Source organism: Myripristis murdjan, chromosome 13 (assembly GCF_902150065.1).
Source record: "Myripristis murdjan chromosome 13, fMyrMur1.1, whole genome shotgun sequence".
In the NCBI taxonomy this organism is placed as follows: Eukaryota; Metazoa; Chordata; class Actinopteri; order Holocentriformes; family Holocentridae; genus Myripristis; species Myripristis murdjan.
The window spans coordinates 19,292,559-19,315,812 of record NC_043992.1 but is presented as its reverse complement, the minus strand read 5'-3'; the positions used below and the strand labels follow the sequence as shown (position 1 = coordinate 19,315,812).

Below are 23,254 nucleotides of genomic sequence, written 5' to 3'. Positions count from 1 at the left end.
AAAACATTTCCCTGGATAAATGCAGGCTATAAAAGTCACTAATATGAAAATGAATCTTCATAGTATCCTCCTTCAGAAGACTTTATGAGCTACAGTGGTGCGAGGTGAATCAGCATGCCAGTGTGCTGCCAATGGTTTCCTTACCTATCAGTGCCAGGTTTGGCAATTTGCCCAGACTCTTGCCCTTGTCCAACACTCGCTCCCACTTGTAGCTGATGGGGTCTGAGCCATCACTGGACTTGCAGCTCAGCTTGACGTCACTGCCCTCCAGGAGTTTGCCATCCATCCAGCACCTTGGCTTTGAAGGCTTGACTGCAAGAACATCAGAATCAGACTTACTTTAATCACCAAGTACCACAAAAATAGCAGAACTTTTGTTGGCAACACTGGTACAGAGATGGGTGACTTTAAGAATATCTAGAGTGATGTCTAGAACAAGCCATGACATCATTTTCACAAGAATTATTAAGAGATGGCATTAACAAATACAGCAGCATTTTTACCACAGTTATAGTAACTGTGAAGAAAAAAATCCCATATATTTTTTTGGGTGTCCTTGGCTGGCTCTTTCAAAATGTGTGGAGTAAGCAGTCTAGCTAGAGACCGTTTCTGGTACAATCAAGGCTGGCTTTCTCTGGACGCTCCATTGACAGTGAATGAGAAACTCCTGGACACTGGAACAGTGCCCTGAGTCATTTCATGGGGAAATGGACACGTTTCCTAATTCTGAACTTTTAGTGCCACTATAAAGTAAAGTTCATTTGGGTTTAACAGCTCAAACAAATATTCTATTGGTCCATAAAGGCAGTCTTCCATTCACTGTCAATTGATAGTGTGTTCACTAATGATATCATTGTCAAACTGTCTGGCATCAGCTGAATTACGGTTTACAATGGATCATCTCTTTAAATATCAAATGTACAAAAGTGGGAGTTCTTCTCTTCTGTAATAACTAGTAAAACAGACATATTCAATATTCTGTTCAGAGCCGTATAACTAGGCTGGGAACCAGACCAATCTGTAAGCTTGTGTTATTTGCTCCAGCAGATTGGTCCAGCCTCCTCCTGTCCGGCTTCTGTCCGATTTCCAGCTGACCTGGCACAGTTTTGGCCAATCACAACCCTTTATTCCAATACAGGGTTGGTTTGATGCAATGACTGACAGAGGAGTGTCCTTGAGGCTCAGCGGCCGCTCAGCACTACATCACATGTGTCCCTTCTCTGACTGGTTGTAGGTCTATCCAATTGCATCCAGAGGCATTTTGGTCTGCAATGACTGATAACGCTCCCTGGAAATCAGACACGAACTGAGAGGTTCCAGACTAATTTGCATTTGCGATTTGGTCTGGTGATGCCAGGCTTGTGTATATCATTAGTGTATCTCTGAATAAAGCTCTTTATGAAATGGAGAGCAAAGGTACAAGAGTGTAACACTAATATGAATGGCTTGTTAACTTTGGTAAAGTTGAAAGTTATAATGTATAATGTAGAGTATAAAATATTTCCCTGGATAAATGCAGACTAGAACCTGCTTTAAGTCTTCTGTCAGTACACTCATACACACCCTTTCCCCCCTCTATCTTTCTCTCTCTCTTCTGTCTCTTGTTCTCTTTTACCAACTTTTAACACACACAAATACCTTCACTAACACACTCATCCTTCATTCCATTTAAATGTTTACTATTTACTTGTATCATAATTAGATGTTTATTCTTAGCTGATGAGTGTCTGTTTTTGTAATGTTGATTTTTTTAAGGTCAAATGTCTAAACTAAAGAAGTCCAATATGACACACAGAGGTGTGCTTATTTCATCACTTTACTTTATGGCCATGTAAACATTAAGCTAATTAGAGGTTGTCTTAGTGAAACTCTGGACAGGACATCAAAATATACACACAAACACATAAGGACCCACAAAAACTCTGCTTCCACTGCAGCTAAATGTAGTTTGCATTCTAACTAGTCACCTCTCAGAGCCAGTGACAGACAGAGAAAAAAATAAGCCCACTGGGAATGGATCAGTGTGACCTCAGAACTGGCCATGAGCGCCCGTGGCCATTTTGTTCTCTACAGGTCAAAGTTTCTGGTCACAGTCCAATAGCCTGAGGCACAGGATAGTATAGCATGAACCTGCTCTGAGCCCCATGCAGCTGCTCTCTTCCTCTCATTTTAGGATACATGCGGAAAGGCATTGCTAAGCCAAGAAAAAAAAAGCTGAAACAAAAAAAGAAAAAAGAAAAAAGAAAAAAGAAAAAAACATGCTTTGTTGCTTCTCAGCCAAGCGGCATATTTTTAGATTGCTGGTGAGCTAAATTTAAACACCTATTTTGCATTCCTTGCTACCCTGTCATGATGCTAGTGATGCTGGCTTGTATGTATTTGCCTCTCTTGCTTTTCAACAGCCTTGCAGAATTACTGGCCTTGTGATGCTGAGATGTAGCGAGTTAGCTGTAGCTTACATATACAGTATGGTGTATTCGCAGATAGCTTGTGTGTTCTAACCCTCCTTTTCCCCGTCTCTGCCCTCAGAAGCAGGCGAGTGAACATACTGCTCACACACTCAGTGAGGGACATAATGAAAGAGGCTGAGCAGGGTGCACTGACGCTTCTTCTGTGCATCTCGCAGCTCTGTCAGGCTCAGTTAGGCCTAACTGCAGCAGGAGCAGTTGGAGCTTGTAACCACACACCCACACACACATACACAAATATAAACACGTGCATATGTGTGCATACCCGCACACAAAAGTAAACTCAAACATACTGCATGATGCTATCCCTCCTAACACACAAATACACATGTTGGAACAGGGACAATGCAGGCAGCCAGGCATGAACGTGCAAACTTGCACATAAACACACACACACAAGAGGCACAACAGAAGAGGCACGCATCAACCCTGGCGCACACACAAATACAGTGCATACACTCGCACACTGTCTCATGCCAAGCCAGCAACCAGCTCGGCTGCCAAGCTATTATCTTAGAGTGGGGAGCGAGAGAAAAATGCAAATGTTCGCCTCTCTCAAAATCGAAAGTGTCACCGCAAAGCTGAGGGCAATTTGTAAAAATCGAGGCACTAACTCACTGAAATGTCTTTATGGCAGAGAGAGGAGAGTGAGAGCGAGAGGATTAACAGACTGTTCCATTAGAAAACCAATAACCACGGGTTGAACTAATCTCCCATGATGTTTTAATAAATCGCCCGCTTTTCTGACATTGAGAATGATCTCGCTCCTCCCGTCGGACTTTGTGGCCGGCTTTTGTGGTATAGATGCTCCCCTCTTGCTGCCTGTCCTTCAAAGCTGATAAGCTATGTGAGATATGCAGGCAGAGACACATATTACCAGTGAGCTAGTGGTAAAACTAAGCCATTTATAACCAATCTGCCAAGCCCTGCATATTGGCTGAATGAATGAGCAAAACAAAACAACAGCAAAATGACGAGGATAAAGCATGCAACAATGCTGACTTTGTTTTGGTTTATGACGCCAAAACAGGCTTTGTCATACTTGCAAGAGCTGCGAGATGGCTTGGGATTCCAGGCATATGATAATTGAAAACAGATCAGCGCAAATATTAAATTGTACTAAGTAGCTTATATGTAGTTAGTTTGATGACAGTTGACTTCTTTCATTGTCACAGGGGAAAATACTTTAAACCATGGAACATTTCAGCTCTAAATTTTGAAACAGTGTGTGTGTGTGTCTCACACTGATGGACAACAATCTGTCTGCTATTTTCTCACAGATCTAAATGAGGACAGAGGCGTGGTAGAAAACTCAATGCAATGCTTTGGCCATGTTACCCGAACTCTCACTTAATCAATCAGTTCTGTAGTCTTCACGACCGAGCCACATTTTTCTGGTCTCACCTCATCAGCAAACCAATCCAAACAAACCCAAACAGCAAGACCAAAATCAAATCATACTGTCTGAATCAAATTGAATCATTAGATCAGTCACCATGACAAAGGAAATGTGCCAGGCTAATGATCCAGTGATTAGGTCTGGGTGAGTGTGCATATGTGTGTGTGTATGTGTGTGTGTGTCTTGTGCGTGCTTATGAGGATTTGTGTCGCCATGTGTCTTTGTAACCGATGGCATGTGCATGGATAAGTGTGTGTTTCCAACCAGTGAGCACGTGTGCGTGTGTGCGTCTGAGCACACTCACCCAGCACGATGAGGTTGACCTGGCTCCAGTGGTACTTTCCTCCAGTCTTGACTTTACAGTAGTACTCCCCAGAGTCGGTCAGCAGCAGGTCACTGATGAGCAGGGAGGCGTCACCATTCAGGTACTCCCCAGCGAAGGACAGGCGGCTGGCCTCGCTGCCGGTCACCTCGTTGGTGTACACCTGGCCCCCGAAGAATGTAATGATCTGGGGTTGGAGAGAAGGAAAAAAGCAAAGATTTATTTTATTGTTATATACTCCATTTATCCCAGGCGGCATGGTTAGAGAAAGAAGTGTCCTTGAGCAAGCTACTGGCTGAATCTCATTTGCGAGTGTTTTTACGTTCCCTCCCCACTCTGCACTCTGGGGGAATCCCCTGCAATAGCTGAATGTGTTAGCACCCCCTTTTGGAGTGTCGGTCCATTTCATTTTTTCGTACCCATGTCCCCTCCCCCTCGTTTATCCTTCCCCTTATGGAGGCTGCTCTGGTGCTTCCTTCTGCAGAGAGGGTTCAGGGCAGGAAAGAGGTCCAGCTCCCATTAGCAGAGTTGCTGCCCGTAGAAGGGCTGAAATGTGAAGGTAAAAATGAGCTTTTCATAGTGTGAGAACAATTCTATAACTATTCTATTATTCTTTTCATTATATAAATTCAGTGACAATGTTATATACATACAATTCATTGTTAGTAGAACACGCAAATACCGAGGAGGTTGAAGAAAGACCAGTTTTGTTATTGCAACCAATGCAGCACACAACTTCATTTTGCACCCTTTTCATACATTACACAGAAGAGTTTTTGTGCCAGAACTTTTATTAATAACTAGTTCAGGTTGATCGAGTAATTGGTTTGGCCGATATTATAATATCAGCTTTTCCGATTGATCAGTGCAGGTAGGTATGACAGGATGTTTACAAACTATTGGTATGGCAAAACGAGTACTTGTATATACTGCCCCAAATTATTATTATATCAGTCTTTAAAATCCACTGTCGGCTGACCTCTAATAACTAGACATTTTTAGCAGCTTTTTTAACACCATACATCACTAGATGCACCCAGGAGACCTTAAAAATATTTTGTTTTCTTCCAGAATGGTAAGTTATTATTATTCTGAGTTAAAAGGTAGCACATCCCAAACTGTCAAGTCAAGCAGGACAAAATATTCACATTTCACTTGTTTGTTGACTCACATCACATTAGAAACTTTGGTGTTCACACTTTGGTGTTCAGCACAGAGCCTTCATCAGAGCATTTGTCAAGTATTCTTGACTGATGCTGAATATCCAAAGACTATCTGCAAACATAATCGATTATCATCATTACTCTTTATTTTATACAAAATGTCGACATACTAGAGCACAGGGCCGGATGGATAAATACAAAGATTCTTTTACAGTGTTCTCCATGGCAACAGGAGATGGAGTGGCAAGGGTATGACTTTGTTCCACTCCTGTTTTTATAGCGGTTCACTCCTCCTCCTTGTTAACTTTTGTTCCATGTGAGTGTCTGTCCACATGATGGGCATAATACATCACACAGAGGCTGCCTCTCAGAGAGCAATAAGCGCTCAAAGTGTTTACACTGCTGTAATAAAAATTCAGCATTTGAGGGCCTACCAGCTCCAGGGGCTGCAGCTCTGTAGTGGACCCTCTGCCATGACCTGCTCATGTCTCATAGATCAACACTGGATCCTGAAGACTGTGGTGCTCTTGTTGATATGAAGGTTCTCCTGTGCATAGGAGGCCGAGGCAAATCACTACCAGTGATTTGGCCTGGCCACTAGCAATTTAATGATGTTCGGAATATACTATTAGAAAGAATCCTGGTGGGACAGAGATAGTCTTTCTTAAGACCTTGAAATAACATTAAAATTATGACAGAAAACTGTTTCCTGTCGTCACTTTCTTTTTGATCTTCTTTCTAATACCAGTTAGAATTATGTTTTCAGAGGTTGGGCCTTCGGCAGAAAATTTGTTTTTTCAGCAGAAATATTAGGCGAAGTGAAATTGTGATGTAGACAGGTAATATCTCAGCACATATATTATGTATGAATTGTAAAAATAAGCTTTCATTTTCTCTTTTTCTGCTTATTTGTGTTCTGGTGTAAATTTGTTTATTTCTTGCCCTGTTTCTCTTTGCCTCTCCTTGTCTCTCTCTCTCTCTCTCTCTCTCTGTTTCTCTCTCTCTCTCTCTCTGCAACCCCCCCCCCCCCCCCCGTCTCCCACCACATTCACAAACACAAACAAACACAGCTGTCACAGTGGCCTATTACTCAGGGCAAGTGAGAGCCTGCAGATGGGGACTGCTAAACGCCGGTGCCACAGCGCATCAGTGCCTTAGAAACAGGGGGCACCTGCTGTGATCACAGGTGACGACTGGCCATTTACACACACACACACACACACAAACTAACCTACAAGCTAACACAATCATATACATAAACACACACCAAGGCACACATGCAGACACACACATAAACACACAGCTCTGCTGCAGCCACAGGCGCATGCTGACACAGCGCTGGCACCTTCACCAACTGGGTCATATTTTGAATGCATCTGCCCATGGGCACACTTCTGTTGCCTTCATGAATTTTGGACGTTTAGTCTATACTTACAGGTACACATGTTTGATTTGTTGGCTCGTGGCTGTGTCTGAGTGTATTCTGAACATATGCTTATGGGACAGATGCAGAGAGATACTGCAAGCTGCCAGTGAGTCTGAAAAATCTAACAACACTTTAGGAAAGTGACCTGGGGCTGTTAGCATAATTTGCAATTAACATTAGCCTGTTTGTTTGTTCAGTAAAAAATGAAAGAGAAAAAAAATGCAGTCATTGAGTTCTCCTGCCTCCTTTGTTGAAAAGGCCAGATTTTGTTGAAGTCAAAAACAGCATGATAAAACTGTATCCTTTTTTATTTATTTTTCACAAATTAGTCATTCATTTGAATGATCCTTTAATGTGCCAACAGTTTGCCAACAGAACTGAACTGAAATTTCCAACCAGTTCAGTGTCTGTGGCTGAACTGCACTCCATACACTTCTAATATAGTTCAACTAAGAACTAAATACAGCTGTCACTCAGGTTCACACTCAGTACAGTTCTTGAGAACAAAAACTAGTAGGACCACATCCTGCTGGAAACAGGTAATGTCAACCCAAGCCGACTCTGGCTACTATGTAAATGAGGCTGGCTGTGTGTGTATGAACAGGAATGGGATGTGACAACCAGGAGCTGATGTGCAGTGATGCAACTGTTCAGTGCTCACTGAACGCTTCACTGGAAATTGACGAGTAAAACTGAAGATCACGACAAATGCCTCAAAACAGATCAACTTGGCAGGAGGTTGAAACAAAATTCTTTTTATGGTCCTGGGCTTGTGACAATATCCAAAAAGGCAGAGCAACCTGAAGTTACATACTTTGTGATGGTGGTGAAAATACAAGAGCGACTGCTGTTAATCGTTAGGGTTAGGGTTAGGGTTAATCATGATGCAACAGTTCTCCATCTTCTAAATATGCCACCTGCTTGTAAATACAATTACAGTTTTTCTCAATTGCTAAAACACTAAACCCTATTGTCTGAACCAAATGCTCCATTGCCTGAACCCACTGATTGAATCAGTCACTCTTTTGGCAAAACCACAAGTAAAGCACTGGTGTCACTGATTGAACACAACAACTCAAAATTGATCACACTTGTGGCTAATGATGTGAGGGAACATATATAAGCCAGTTCAGAGAGCACTGCTTTGTGAGGCACTGCAATGGATAGAAATCTGAGAGGAGGAGTTTGTGTGAGAGGTGGTTGAGGAGGTCGAGGAGGTCGACCCAGTACAGAGAAATGATGCTGTGGCTGAGTAATGCACTTCTCATTTGTATATTTTTGTACTTTATTTTTACGTAGGCTTACTGTATACAAGTGCTAAATGCACAAGATTTCTGTTTGTTTTTGTACTGTGCAAGTGCTACGTGTAAATGCACAAGATTTCTGTTTTTTGGACTTTTTTAAAAAAAATTTTTTTTCACTATATACAAGTGCTAAATGCACAGGTTTTTTGTTTTGCAACATGCATTTAGCCTACAGTGAACAATAAACATTTATTTCTACAGCTTCATGTCCTGAGCATTGTGTTTTCTATTTTTCTATGTAGTGTTTAGTGACTGCTCAGTAGTGTTTTTAATTTTGATTGACTCGGGCCACAATTTGACAACATAGTTCAGTTTTGAGCACAGATTGAACTGTTTTGAGGTGAAAGTTTGGTTTTGCAAGAGGAGTCTGAGGTTTTGTGAATGTAGCTTGAAAATTGGGTTTTGTGTTCACAGGTTGGAGAAAAGGAGAGCAACTTTCAAGAAATGTGTCTTAGCAATCAAGAAAAACTGTAAAGTGTTCAGGACAAAGACAGCTGCTGTTAGTCCACCTGGGTAAAGACTTGAGTGCTGAATGACTCCTCTCCAAAATAAGTGCAGTCAGAACAAACTTACAAATTCTCCCACTTTTTAAAGAGATGACAAAACCAGTTAAGAACAAGATTTTTTTTTTTTAATGTAGTATTATTCTTGTCCATGTTGTATTTTTTACAGCCAATATTACTTTAGTTTTAGTCTGTTTTTTTTTTTTTTTTTTTTGACTAAATTTCAGTTTCAGTCACATTTAGTCATTTAAATTGTGTTAATTCTAGTCTACTTTTTGCCTTCAAAAACGTATCGGTTTTTAGTCAGTCAGGTGATTTAACCTATTTTAACCCCTGCTTGTTGACAGATTACATCAGCCTCTGACACTTTTTACAGTGTTTCTCTCCCTTGCGCATGTGTTCTGTTGACTGTCTTTGTCAGCAGTGTGTTTTATAAACATGCCCCCCAAAAAACGCAATGTGCGTCCTGGATGTTTTTCACTCATGATCACAGTGAACATGGCACAGCATTGGCATCTGTCTTTAACTCTTGGTTGTTGCGATTTTTGCCATTGTGGTGAGATTTTCTGGATTTTCTGTGTATTAGTGTTACTTGGGTTAAAAAAAATGACAGCTCTACCATAGTGGTGATGGCCAAAGAGACACATTCTTTTCAGCACTGTAAGCTTGTGCTTTCTTCACAGTGTAAATCTTAATGTGGTGATGTTTAGAGCTGCCATGTAATTAGTGATTTTCATGCAAATTGTGTTGGAGCATAAATGTTATTTGTTAGCTGAAGGACATTTATGTATTCATTTTCCTTTCAATGTCATTGCAATGCTCTAGTCTTTAAATTCAGCAAATGGGTTTAAAGTCAATGGACTATAAACACAATCCAAATTAATGCCAATAGTTGCAGTGGCAATAAATAGAAGAATTTATTTCCCTTAAAATGTGATATGTGACATTCTACATTTATTTTTGTATTTGTTTTGTATTTTTAATTTTACAGAATTTGGTGTAATTTTAAGAGCATTTATTTCATACTGCTCTGTATCTTTTTTCAGGAAAAAAAGCTGTTCTGCTTGCACGGTCTGTATATAGCGCAGTAATCGCCACATAAGTGACTTGTTTGTTCTGCCTTTCAGTGGATCAGCAGTTTCTGAGTTGGTAGCTCACTTGAACAACTGAACAAACTGCTCAGCTGCCTAGGCAATGCCACATTTTGGTCAGAAATCATGGTACAAATATGAAGAATTATTTTTTTCAGTGGGTTAGTGATTCCTTGGATAAATAAATTATTTTTAACTCACAAACAAATTATTAATGGAATGGAGTTTGCATGGCCAGAAATTACTCTAAATTGAAAATACAGTTTAGCCTTTTTTTCATTATTTCAGAATGGACAGCCTAATGTTAATTGCAACAGCAAATAAAGTTAAGTCAGCTACGGCTTGGTTAACCGGATGATGTCATTCATGTATTGTGCAAAATGCAGCACTGTCACTCCAGTAACGGTTTTGTGTGGCTTTCTTTATGCCATGATCTTTGCCTAAGGCAAAGTTGCAGAAGGAGAGCAAAGGCTATAAGATGGGCATTTTTTTTTTTTTTTTGCTGTTGATCCATGACTAAAAATATGGAGCGCTCCTCTCCTTTGGCCTTTCCCCATCTCAAGCCCCTCTGTGTCCTTAACACATGTAGCCTGTACATTTGCTAACAGAGGCTAAATGTTGACAAGCTGCTCTCTTCCCTCTCAACACAGCCTTCCAGCAGAACAAAAGAATGATTTATTCATTCAGCCACCGGCGCAGTCTCTTTCCTAATCAAATTTTCAGACGTTTGATTTTAATTAATGGCGCCTTCAATGTTATCTCCCCTGTTAAATATTCATTGCAATGTGGCAGCCCCCCTCCGAAGCATCAAAGCGTAAGACACTTGTTTTCTCCCCTTTCTATCATTCCTAGTCCCTGTTTCCCCTCCGCACTCTGCCTCGCTTTTCTTTTCCACAGCGCTAAATTTCTCAGTGCTAACCAACAGATCAGTACGCTAACAAATGACTTCCAAAGAGGGAGGAAGTCTCTTTCTTCTGACAGAGAGCTGTTCAGATTTTACGCTCTGACTGTTATCAGATACTACATTTCATTTGGGCGAAGAAAGGCGATGAATCAAAAACAGCATGGATACTGTTACGTCCTCTGAGGTGTCATGAGACACAAACCAAGTTAGGGCCATTTAAAGACTTTCAGCCAGGTGATGTTGCACTGGAGGACATATTAGTTGCTCTGCTGTGTGAGGCTGATAGATCTGATACCGCGTAATTCAGTTTCCAGGCTAGAGAACATCTAGGTTTTCTGTTTCGGCAGCTGACATCCACTGATGTCATGTTTTATATAGTTAGCTGAGGGAACCTCTACTTCACTCCATAGTGACACAGGTGGACCATTGTGGTTGAGAAATTGTAAACTTTCATCTCAAAATCACCAAAACTGAGTAGTATATATATTTTGAGCTTTGAAAGTTACTTTGTGGTTGTGTGGTGTTATTTTTTTAAGAATCTGGACTTGACAAATAGTTAAAAATTGCAATGGGTCATATTTTTCATGCTCATGTCAGACCTGCCCAGACAGAAATCATAATTCCACACTCACAAAGTATGATATGCAGCAGAAAGTGCACGCAGACAGGAAGTGGCAGGAGACGACTGTAAAATGAGGAGTAAAAGGTCCGAGGTTACAACTACAAATTGAGTTGGGGAACATTCTGCAGCACGATTGTTCCTTTGAGAGAGGCACTAAAACTTGAAGTCCGACAGTAACTTTGGACATTCTGTTAATGTACAACTATTATGGCTCTGGTTGAAAATCAATCAGTGTGGCTCAAACGGCGAAAGAGAGAAAGGGATAGAAAAAAGAGAGTGGGGAAAACAGAAAGATGGAGAGAAGAAGATTGATATTGGAAACCCAGGAGGCTGGGAAGTTTCTAGCTAATGGGAATCTAAATAAAACATAAACATCAACATGTAAGGTAGACAAAAACAACAGCAGCAAACCACTAATAAGCTCAGATGTTCCCAACCTTTGTTGGCAGGAAACTCCACAGTAGAAATGAGAAAAAAAAAAAACATTAACCTAGCATTTCAGGGCGTGTGTTTTCATGTATGCAGAGTAAATACTGGGCATGTCACAATAATCAATATTTACGTACCAAGTCAATGCCAAAATTCTGAAAATGTGTTTTTAGTATCTGTGCATACAACTTGATACCTCACTCTGTAGCTTTTATTTTGATGCAGCTGTGCTTACATACTGAAACACTTCAAGGTGCAGTCACGCTTACAGGATTGTAAATCAAAGTGAGAGCACACAATCATACCATTCAATTTATTTTTTACAGCAGAACATTTGATACAGTTTCTCTCAATTTGTATTTCAATATTTTATTTTGACATTAATATTTGACTTCGACTTGAAGGCTACAGGCCAGTGTTTCACTGTCACCTCTAATGAAGTCTATGTGGCTAAGTATTTGAAACACAAAGTATCTATTTATTTGTATATTATAATATTTATATAATGTTTTGAAATAACAAAAAAAAAAAAAAAAAAAAAACTTCAGTTTTTGCTGTGGCATCAACTGAGATCTCACTGGTATAAAATGCTGGTATTTCAAAATCCATTTTTCACTTTTCAAGTTTTTTTTTTTTTTTTTTTTCCAGTGTTTTCTGTTTCATTCAAAAGCTAAAATAACAATGAGAATAATTGTGGGTTCCTATGGACATTTCCAGTGGAGTGCCTTGATTCACTGGTTGTTAGGCCCTGTATTATGACGAGTTCAATGGAACAAGAGAGAGAAAAAAGAAGAATGGAGAAGAACTAGCACATCTCACCACTCTTTGTTTGGAGTTTGGTTTCTGCAGTAGCCACTCGATGTCGAGGGACTGCGAGTTGGACTGCCAGAACTGATGGTGGCACGGTAGGGTGGCGTTGTCCCCCACAACCCTTTTCATCTCCGTCTGGGCACCTACTGACAGGCTGAATAGCACTGGGGAAGAGAAGGAGAGAGAGAGAAAGAGAGAGAGAGAGAAAGAGAGAGAGAGAGAGAGAGAAGAGGCAGACAGAGGGAGAGAGAGAGATGTCAGATGGGGACATGAGCTAGATCCAAACTTGAGACAAGAGGCAGATGCTGTGGATAGGAAGCAAAACCATGCCGATACAGGAAATTGAGTCGGAAGACGCAGCGAGAGATATGACCCAGAATCACAATCATTATCTGACGGATGCTGAGATATGTCACACCCATACACTGGGGGGAAATAGAATGAGAATTCTTCTTTTTTTTCACAGGAAATAGGTTAAGAATGAGTCTGGCATAAGAGATGGGAAAGCCGCATTATGACGATCTTTTTCTTAACCCCTTTTAACAGGAGCAGTTGACCAATAACATATTTTTTGGCAGCAATAGCCTTGGCTACCCAAGGCTGTTGTGGAAGGGGAAGAAGGATACATGCATGCACCCACTCCACACCTGCATAGTTCAACCACAGTATTGTACTTTTGGCCACTGAGCAGTTCTGCTACAGCTGGTGGAGGCTTGCTGCCTTGGCTCTAGGGCATTTCAGCAGTATTATAGAATAGCTAGAGGGAATACCCATCACTTTCTAGCATTCAAACTAGGCTCGGGCCAATATCCAATAATCTTGAACACTGATAATTTCAGCGATATGTGATATTTACAAAATTAAGTGTCCACAGGTGATTTTGATTAAATCGAATAGAATCAAATATTGCAATATTCATACAAGACAATGTCATGACATAAATGCAAACCAGACTAAGATGGGAGGCACCATCTCCACCCAGGAGCTCAGACTATCACAGATGGGTCATGAAATCTTAATAATGTACATACCTAAAAACATTTTCCAGTTTTCTCTGTTGAGAGCTTGGATTGCAGTAAAAAGCAGCAATAGTTACACGTGGGTATGTGCTTACATGTGTATATGTGTGTGACTTTGGACACTGGCCAGACTGTCAGGGCCTGTGTCTCAGTGGGGGAGCAGCAAGGCTAATTTATTGGAGGATGCTGGACAGCCCAGCGGGCTTGAGTGGAATTAGCCACAGGCGTCGGGGGGATTTGCTGGAAGCTGGTGCTCTGGACGGCAGTGGTGTGTGTGTTTGTGTGTGTGAGCGTGTCTATAGGGGTAGGGTGCTACTGAGTGGATATTCGACTCCCTCCACCTGGTAGAAACAAGAGTGCACAATAATGCAGAGGCCCCTCAAGCTCCACCGGGCTTAATGCGACAGATATTTTTGGCACTTCAACATTTTACTTAACTACCTGCATTTAATTTCATTGCTGAATGAGCCAATAGCTCCCTTGGATTCTGAGAACTTCAAATAAATTTATCCGGTCCAGCAGATGCTCGATTGGAATGACAAAGAAATGTCCAGGTTATGTAAATATTGTGACACCTCATTTCTGTTACCATGTGGCATGCTGAATAGGCACTCAGAGCCTCAATAATTCCTACTCAGTGTGCAGAATAAACAAACATCGTGATGTGGCACATATATTTAGACAATAGCTGTCTAAGGCCACAGTTGTGTCTGTTGTGGAGAGCTTCAGCTCCAAGCCACTCATTGAAAGAATGCCTTTGTGCTCTGTGGACACAATCACATGCTGTCAAATGTTCCACAGGAGGCCAAATTTGGCCAATGAATGCATCAGCACTGGGCGCCCGTCCACTTGTTCAGTGGTCCACCCTCTTAGGAGCCAACACCCAGTCCCATAAGTGATCTTTGAGCCAATGAAAATGTCAGCTCTGTGCTCTGAAACCTATGACTCAGTGCTGACGCGGTACACAGAGGCGTACTGAAGCCTCACAGAAACCACTTCTTCGAAAAGAGCTTGACTCACACTGATGACATCATTTGCTGGGGTTCAACAGTTCTTTAAGCTTTGTTTAAGCTCTATTACTGCTCTGTGAGTCCTTCATGATCAGCCTGAGATCTGGGCCACTCACTGTCAATTGAAATCCCAGGTCCTACTCGATCTGGGATGCCCTCTATCCAATTGGCACCCACAAATGGACAGAACACATTACGCGGGCCGAGTGTCGGTGTGCCCCTTTGACAGCCCAGGAGTTAAAGGACAAATTGTGGAGGTCCGCCTTCTCTTTTTGACCACCTGCTTGTCTCAAATCATTAGTCAGCAGGAAATAAAGGGCCACCTCTCCTCACTGAGGAGTGCCTGAACCCTGAAGGTATCCCCATTTATGACTTTTTAATGCAGCGTTTGCAGAGTCATTCATCTTGTGGGCTCCCCGCCGATATGTCAAGGGAGGCGAGCCAGACAGAGAGAAGGAGAGAGAGAGAGAGAGAGAGAGAGAGAGAGAGAGAGAGAGAGAGAGACTAGAGCAGAGGAGATATTCAAGAGGTGGGAAAAGGGTATGGGTATGGGTGTGGTGATAGGAGCAGGGGGCTAGATAGACTTTGTGATGCAAGTTAATGGTTAACAGTGTTATTGTGGTCCACTGTGCCCACTGTGTCCACTTAGATCTTTAGGTTGCTCTCTATGATCAATGCTCCTGCACTCATCACCACCCTTGAGCTAAACCTGGGACTGTGTAGCCGGCCTGATAACTCCCAGGTTCCTCTCTCACCTCCCCCTTCATCCTTCACTGCCTACTCTTCCAACAGGAGGCTCTATGGCCTGTATGGGGAAGTTTTGCATGAGAGAGATAGGGCCAGGGTGAATCATAAAAGCAGGGCATTTGGAAAGAGTGTTACAGTCTGTTTCCACATGATTGAGGTGCTGCTCAGCATCAGCCTATTTTATTAACCGACTTTAAAATGCCCTTCTAACAATTATTCTGGGTCATGAGATAATTGATGGCATTTGTTGGTTTTAAAATTTTGCTTTGCTTCACTGTGCAACATTTAAGTTTTGAGTACAATAAATTGTATGGATTTCACTCACAAAATATGGCAAATATAGTATATCTGTGTCAGAAACTGTCTTAGTTTCTGCCAGAAAGACTTGGCAGATGAATCAGAGTGGGCTTTGGGTTGGTTTGCAATCACTACTCCCCACTCCCCACTCATTTATGGTCTTGGAGAGGGGCTTTTGTGCTCTGGAATGGATGACACAGTGCTCCCAAAATAAGCCTGCCTTGATGTGAGTTTCTGCTTGCATTTGGATTGGCCTCATTCACCGTTTGCACAGCTGGGTCGGGTTGGACCGCAGGACACCAACATTTGTGTCAACATCAACAACACTATGAGGCATAACAGACTTTACTTTTGCACTCAGTGGCAGTGTAGCGCAGTCGGAAAAAACAATAGTTTTATCATTCAAGTTTGGGTTTATGGCCTTCACTTTTGATTTGCAGTAAGGTGCAATATTTATGCAGTTTCAGTGACCTAGAAACAAATAACCAATAAAAACGTCACTAGCACTCTGTATCAGAATTCTTTGCATGCATTCACACGGCTGTACGATATTCCACAAGGAAGTGGGAAAGGCCATCTAAATAAACATCTTGAAAGAGAGGCGAGTACAAGTGGAGCCTTGTGACATGGTAGCTACGTTAACAATAATATCCTGCACATCACCTTTCTCCCTCCCTCTCTTTGTTTCTGTCTGTCTCTATCTCGCCCTTTTTCTTTCACTTGTCTGACTTCCTGCCTTTCTCAGCTCTGTTCAGCTTAGCTGCACACTGCCATTTTTGGCTAGGTTCAGTCTTTACCAACAGAAAGAAAAGGAAAGAGGCATATCATAATTAACAAAAGAGAGTGGGAGCTGGAGGGAGGGACACAGAGAGAGAGATAGAAAGAGAGAGAGGGAGAGAGGGAGAGAGAGACATCTGACTGGGTGAGAGGCAAGGGTGAAATATGGTTGAACCAATTTCTATGAAAAGGCCCTAGGGGGAGTTGTGCTCCAGTAAATCCGCCTTCCTACAGAACCCTGCAATCTTATTATAGTGTGGCCAGTGAGACGGACAGACAGACAAACAAGGCAGCCCTGGATCTTTCACACTGCCCAAAGTCAAGCCCTGTTTCCCCTCAGTCAGCACAGTGGCCTGGCCAGGTCCTTTTCCATAGCCACAGCTTATGACCCCTGGTACCCAAACACCAGAGGAGATCAGAGAAGAGAGAGGGAGAGAGGGAGAGAGAAACGGGGCTGGGGGCTGGCCAGTCGGGTGTAATGCCTTATTCTGAGCCCTTGCTGTAAGTCAATGGCATGGAGAATAGATTGCACTATCATGAAGGTGGCTTTAGTCATAGGTTAGCAACTGTAAAAAACGAGAAAAAAAAATGTAGGCATCACTGTTTTACCTTGGCTGACAACTGCCTATTGTGTGTATGCATGCTGGTTTTATTTATAAGTATGGAATGCATGTACCTGCCTCTACATTTTATGCCCATATGTGACTGCTGGTGTGTGTGATGTATGCTTTATGTGAACACATGCTTTGCCAGGAAGACATTCACATTGCTGCCTATCTGCATAATGGAAACACGAGGGCCTATCTTTTGCCAGCAGTAAATCAATGCCTCTGAGCACAGACCTGTGAATTGGAATATAGCAGTCGTCAGGCACACAGCCGTCGAGTCGCATTCTGAGTTTCTGGGATAGCTCTGTGTGAAGTACGGTAAAAGGCCATAATACAGCAGGCAGCAGCAACATTCATCTCTCGACTCTGCCATTCTGTGTGTGAACTTTTTTATCTTTTGCCACTGACAGGCTTATCTGGTAAACGGGACGAAAGGCCAGAGCGAGGGAAAGAGGGTAGAAAATTACTCAGAGAAGGGCTTGGGGTATGATATGTACAAATATTCTTGGAGATACTAGGGCTTCATGTGTAGCTGACATACAGTAATTTAACATGGTGAATTTGTGTGAAATGCTTTGTACCCTCACTGCTGATGTAGAGCTTTTTTTTTTTTTTTTTTTTTTTTTAGCTGAGTTAGGGACATGTTGAGAGGAGCATAGTGATGACGAGATAACAGTGAAATGTTCAGGGATCAGCATGCTGTTTACAGGCTGTGTGTACCCCAACGCAAAGCACACTCCAAGCTTTTGTAACCTCCTGAAATGGCTACACAAATGGTAAACATATATTACTGTACTATAAATGCTTCAACCACTGCGGCAGAAACAGTCAGGGATGGGCACAGGGGGAGGTTAAGTTATGCCCTTTCTTCTTTCCTGTTATCTTTGAGGCTTTGGAGGCAGAGAGTGAGAGCTTGGAACCTTGAAAAGAAAAAAAAATCCTCTTGCATCTAAGATGTCTCAGCAGACAAGAGCCCGCCTCCAGATGTTAGTGCAAACTGAAAGCCTACAAAAACAACCCCCATGCACACACTTTAAGAGACTGCTTTATTCATATAGCCAGAGTTCTCTTTTTAATTACAGCTTCTTACAGGCTAAATCTTTTTAAATGTTCCAAGCTACCATGTCCTATTAAAACACACGTTACGCATATGCTACCCTACACTACACTCCTTGTAGTTTCAAGGTCCAACACACGAGTATATGGCTTCTGTGAAAATCAAAGAGGCTGTGTTTTCAGTGACTGGAGGCTGGCTCTTTGAAGGGCTAAAATCCCATAATCCTCCTCGCCTCACGCCCAGCGACCAACACCCCCTCTGCTGACATGGAACTTTTTTTTCCCCTCACCATACCATTTGCAGCACTATTAGGTATCAGGGCCACTGGTGGAATGAGCCAACTGAGGCTTGAGAGGAAAACGCTTAAAAATGAGGGCCATGCTGTCCATGTTCATCTGTGATGATAGATTCCTAAGAGCCCTGGCTGGAGTGGCAATGGGTGGGTGTAAGGAGCAAAAGAAGGAATGGAATCACTTCCAAGATAATCCCTTGAACCTGGAGGGTAAGGAAAATTGGGGAATTGAGTGGGGGGTTGTGGTGAGGGGACGGGGTGGGGGTGGGGAGGCTATAGGAAATACGACAAGGGAGATGAAATACCACTGAGGTCTGAATAATGTAAGGCCTTGTTGTAAATGTTCACCTCGAGCTGTTCATATTGCCTTCATTAGCATCCCTTTCAAGGCCTCATCACTGCTGTCATGTCAAGCGAAAAGGGACGCCATCCCGCTGACAGATCCCCAAAATAGATCCCCTAAATTAGTTTCATGACAAGCATTTTTAATTCCCCCAAAGTATTCTGCATTTTCCCTCAGCAAAATAAGGATAGGGGAGGAGATCGGAAAAAAGCTAATTACACCATTTCCCAGAGGGATGGAGAGTCAGTGAAACCTGCTCACAGTGCGATACACATCTTCTCAACTCTGCATCCAGTCGTGTCATCCACACATGGGTGTTGCTCTCCAAGATGCTACAGCTGCTGCATGAATCTCCTTGTTTTAGTCTGAAATAGTCTAAGGACCACTGAGCATCTCATATCGACATCGTCATCCTGCATGTCAGATCCTCCAAGTTTTCAAATTTTTCACATCTACATCATACTTTATTCGTCCTGTGCACTGTAGATATTTTTTTTGCTAGAACAGCTATTTCAGGCAACTTCAGTCACATGCATTTTTTCTCATTAAGTGAAGGAGAATGTAGGGACTTAGACTAAACACATTCCAGTAAACAGCCTGACTCGCAATTCCTTCCACCTTTATGTGGCTGTGTAAAAACCACAGCTAGACATGTGACCAAGTGGAAAGACTGGCAGGCAGAGGACTTAGAAGGACTCCAGTCTCTAAGACAACGGAAACACTGTCATTGGCTAGAAGGTCCTTCTTTTCATTTTTTTTTCTTTCTTCTTCTTTTTTTTTTTTTTTAATTAAAACCCAATTCATCATTTTTGGAATGGATGGTCCCCATTTAAATTTTTAATTACAGCAATGCATCTTAGAGACTTAAGCCTGACTTGCGAAATAATCGCAGGAAGCTTGTACGGCGTTAAACCATTTAAAGGGTTACAGTCAGCTTCAAAAACACCATTCAAGGCTGTTTTTCCCCTTTAATGTGTTCAGACTGAACAAGGTCCAAATGTCAAACGTTCTGTTTTGCACCAGATAACACGCCTCAGTTAAATGGGGCTTGGACAGTGACCTCTCTATTTTGCTGGAGCAACAGATCCTCCCAACATCTGGCAAGGCCTAAACAAACCAGTGTGTGTGCACATTCACTTTGTTCTGCATGAGCGTCTCCAAATCTGCCTTCCAGAGATGAGGAATATGGGGATGCATGTAGCACAGAGGAGAGAGGTAATGTATGACATCAACTTGGTAGTCTTGATCACCTCACTAAAATTGTTGTGTGTGTCTGTAGAGTGAAAAGGGAACATCATCCCTTTAATGGACAGAGTAGGGACCAACACTTTCATATGTCAAGGTATCCACAGATTAGCTGAGAATGAAACATTTTGCTGTTATGAAGAAACATTTGTCTGAAAACTCATTGTCGCTAGACTGTGTATACGACCGAAGAGAAAACACTTGTGTTTTAAAAGTGGAAAGTCAGCAATTTGGGATATCAAACAAAAACAGCTCCAAATCCAGCTAGAGAAATTGCATTTGATTTGACAGATATCAAATTTCCTTCCCTTTGCAAACAAAGCTCTCACTTTCTTTCTGCACCTTAACATTTTTTGTTATTATTTCTCTGTCTTAAACATGCTCTTGTCCCTGGGTTGAGCGTCTCACTAGGTTTGTGTGGTAAGGTATTTTTGTAGGCAGGGCTCTACGGAAAAGGAAAAAGAAAATATTCATCACAGAGCCCTTTACTGTAGCTACTGAAACCACAGTATAGACAACACAGGAGAAGGTTGTTCTCTGCTGAGTTCATGCTCTGTTTGACCCTGCCAGCCTGACAGATGGTGCAGTCAGAACCAAGATCGGCTGTATTCATTAAAACACTGCAGAAGACAGGTTTGCCTGCTGCTGATCAACTTAAAGCTCTCCTGTTGGGTATTGCTTTGGTATGATATCATATCAGCTAAGCTCTGCTGCAGTTTGGACAGATGGGCTAGCTGTGATATAAACAACTATAATGCCCACAATGCACAAATAAACAACCTTCCTCGCATACTCCCTTTCCTGGCACATCAGGCTACCGTGGGCACAGCTCTCTGTTTTCCCTGGGACACAAAATGCACGTCTATTTCCCCAGTTATTTATGCGGCCTAATCTCAATTTGTGGCTGGCGAGCGTGTGAACTCCTCTCACATTGTTGGAGCGGCTGGACTTGGGCACTGACCTCAGCGGATCAATACTTAATAAGCTTTTGTGCTGCCAAGTCCATTTTGCTGCAATCTGCAATTTTTTATGTCCATTAGGTTGAAAATAGAGCTGACTAGGTGTATGACCACAGGAAGTAGAATGTATCGTGGTCACCCAGGCTCTCCCTGGTGATGGATGCTCCACAATAGTGTGTGACCGATGGAAACTTCAAATGCTATCTGCCTCATGCACTGTAAAGTACTACACCCTGACTTTTATTAAATGCAATTCACTACCTCACTGGTGTTTCAAAAAAGCCTTTAACAACTAGTGGGAAGACAATAAAACCCACAGCGTGCTGTATGGTGAAATTGGGCAGCACATGACAAACAAGGGAATGGAGGAAATCAAGCCCAGAGGTATTGCTATATTTGGAGCAGCACAAAAGCTCAGCTTTAGAAACTGCAAGATAGCCTCAATCTGGACATGTAAGCACTACATTTCAGGAGCTCAGAGTGGAGAACGTGTGTGGATTCTGGATGCTGTCTTGATCCCTCTCCTCTTTTTGCTCGCCTCTCTGCACACACAAATTTAATTCCATTATTTAGGCCACTGCCATTGTTTGTCACTGTCTAAAGTCCAAGTTCACCTGAGGTTAGACGCCTCAGTGTTGCTCAGCAAAGACACTAACTCACTTGGCTTTATCCACAGGCGAATAGGATCTGAATACGACAGAGCAGCTCCCATGTTGTACATTTCACTCGCTAATTGAAAACAGACGGGACGCTAACTCCCTCTTTCCATCCGCCCAGTGCTAGTGCGCTGCGTCAGTGACATATTAGGGCTGTCGCCAGACCTACGGTATGCATCTGACGTATCATTTTACTTGATCGGCTAAGCGGAAAATAACAAAGCAGGGGACGCCTGAAACGCAAATGAGAGGGTGGTGCTGTCGTTGCTGCTTGCTGCTGCTGCTGCAAAGGACAAAGAGGTAACCTATCTATCCCAGCCGGTGACTGGGAAGGGCACATCGATGGCTGCCATTTCCCCAGAGGTGAGCAGATGCCACGTCTGTTTTGGCAGCTGCATGCTGAAAGGTGTTGACTGGTGGGGCAGCTGTCAGAGACGCAGTGTTAGCTGCTCACTGGCCACAGGGGTCAACAGGAGCTCCAGGGCTTCCAGGAAAGGTCTCACTTAGGCTCATCTAGGAGAGCTAATGGACCAAACTACCATCTGTCCTAATGACTGGCTTTATCCATTCATGCAGGACTCTAACCTTGGTTACTTGTGACACATAGGCACATATACACCTACTGTGCAGTAGACATACATACATACATACATACATACCTACAGATGCAGTATGAGCATATACACAGGAAATATGATGGGAGCTTTCTGCTTACTCTACTTGAAGCCATGTGAATACAATCGACCCGACAAAACATAGTTTACTCAGAGTAATTAGAATGTAGTTGGAGTGATTCACATCTCAGAACCAAATCAGTAGACACCTTAACATGCCAAGGGTCAGTCATGATAAGCCACATTAAATGTTTCTGTAGTTTTTTGGATGTAGAAAATGGTCTAAGCCCATAAGCCCATCCCTTTAAGCGAATGTCCATTTAAGAGGAGAAGCAGCATGTAAGACTATAGAGTGGTGAAGTCCCACCCACCCACTTCCGGTACATGGGTCCTCAAAAGCAAAAAATTATGAATGCGATCCAATGGGTAGATAAAAATTATTTTCTGGTCCCGTTTGAATTGTGCCATGGATTTCACATATGTTGTTTGTGATATTTAAAGATAATTTTTCACGCAAAGAAGACTACAATTTTGCGCGAAGAATACTAATAATGTTTTGTGTGAGCCCGCTTTGTGAACTACAACTCTTCGCTGCTCTCGGTGCGAATGATATACGTCACCACCCGCACTGGAAGCCTACAACAGACGTGGCGATTTCTCTGCTCCGCGCTGAGTTTTTGAGGTTCTGAGTTTTTCCGCCCGACGGCGGGGTCCGCTCGCCCTCCCGCCCGGCCCGGCGCTCTGTCGGCCCTCGGAAACGCGCACAATTGGGAACAAAACACACCGGCATCTTGACTTGAATCTGGATGGAGGGAAACGGCGATGACGTGACGTCACATACGCGACACAGTATGTAGTCTTTCTAATTATGTTTTCTCAACAGCATTTAACTGAACAATGGCGCAATAAACGGTCAAACTCTTGACATGAAAATTTGTTATTTAAGCCTATAAACAACATTTGTGTAATCCATGGCATAACGACGGGGGGACCAGAAAATAATTATTTTCTGTCCATTGAACACCATTCATTTTTATCGCTCCGAAAGGTCCCATGGGGGCCCACCGGAAGGGGCGGGACTTCACCACTCTATTAGGCCTTTTTTGCTTCTGGCCACTATTGTTAGTAGAAGTGCCGGTCTGTATATTGCAAGGTCTTCCACTGACAAACTCTCTCTCTTTCTCTCTCT

At 42.5% G+C, this 23,254-nt stretch overlaps 1 protein-coding gene across 1 annotated transcript in view; it reads right to left on the bottom strand.

Moving 5' to 3' along the window:
* Positions 1 to 23,254, bottom strand: part of clmpb (CXADR like membrane protein b) — a 73,257-nt gene that overhangs the window by 7,262 nt on the left and 42,741 nt on the right. Inside the window, exons 2-4 of the mRNA XM_030067695.1 lie at positions 12,451 to 12,605; positions 4,172 to 4,376; positions 145 to 312 (exon numbers count right to left, since the gene is read on the bottom strand). Of these exons, the coding sequence (XP_029923555.1) occupies positions 145 to 312; positions 4,172 to 4,376; positions 12,451 to 12,605 (528 nt within the window). The remainder of the gene's footprint in view (positions 1 to 144; positions 313 to 4,171; positions 4,377 to 12,450; positions 12,606 to 23,254) is intronic.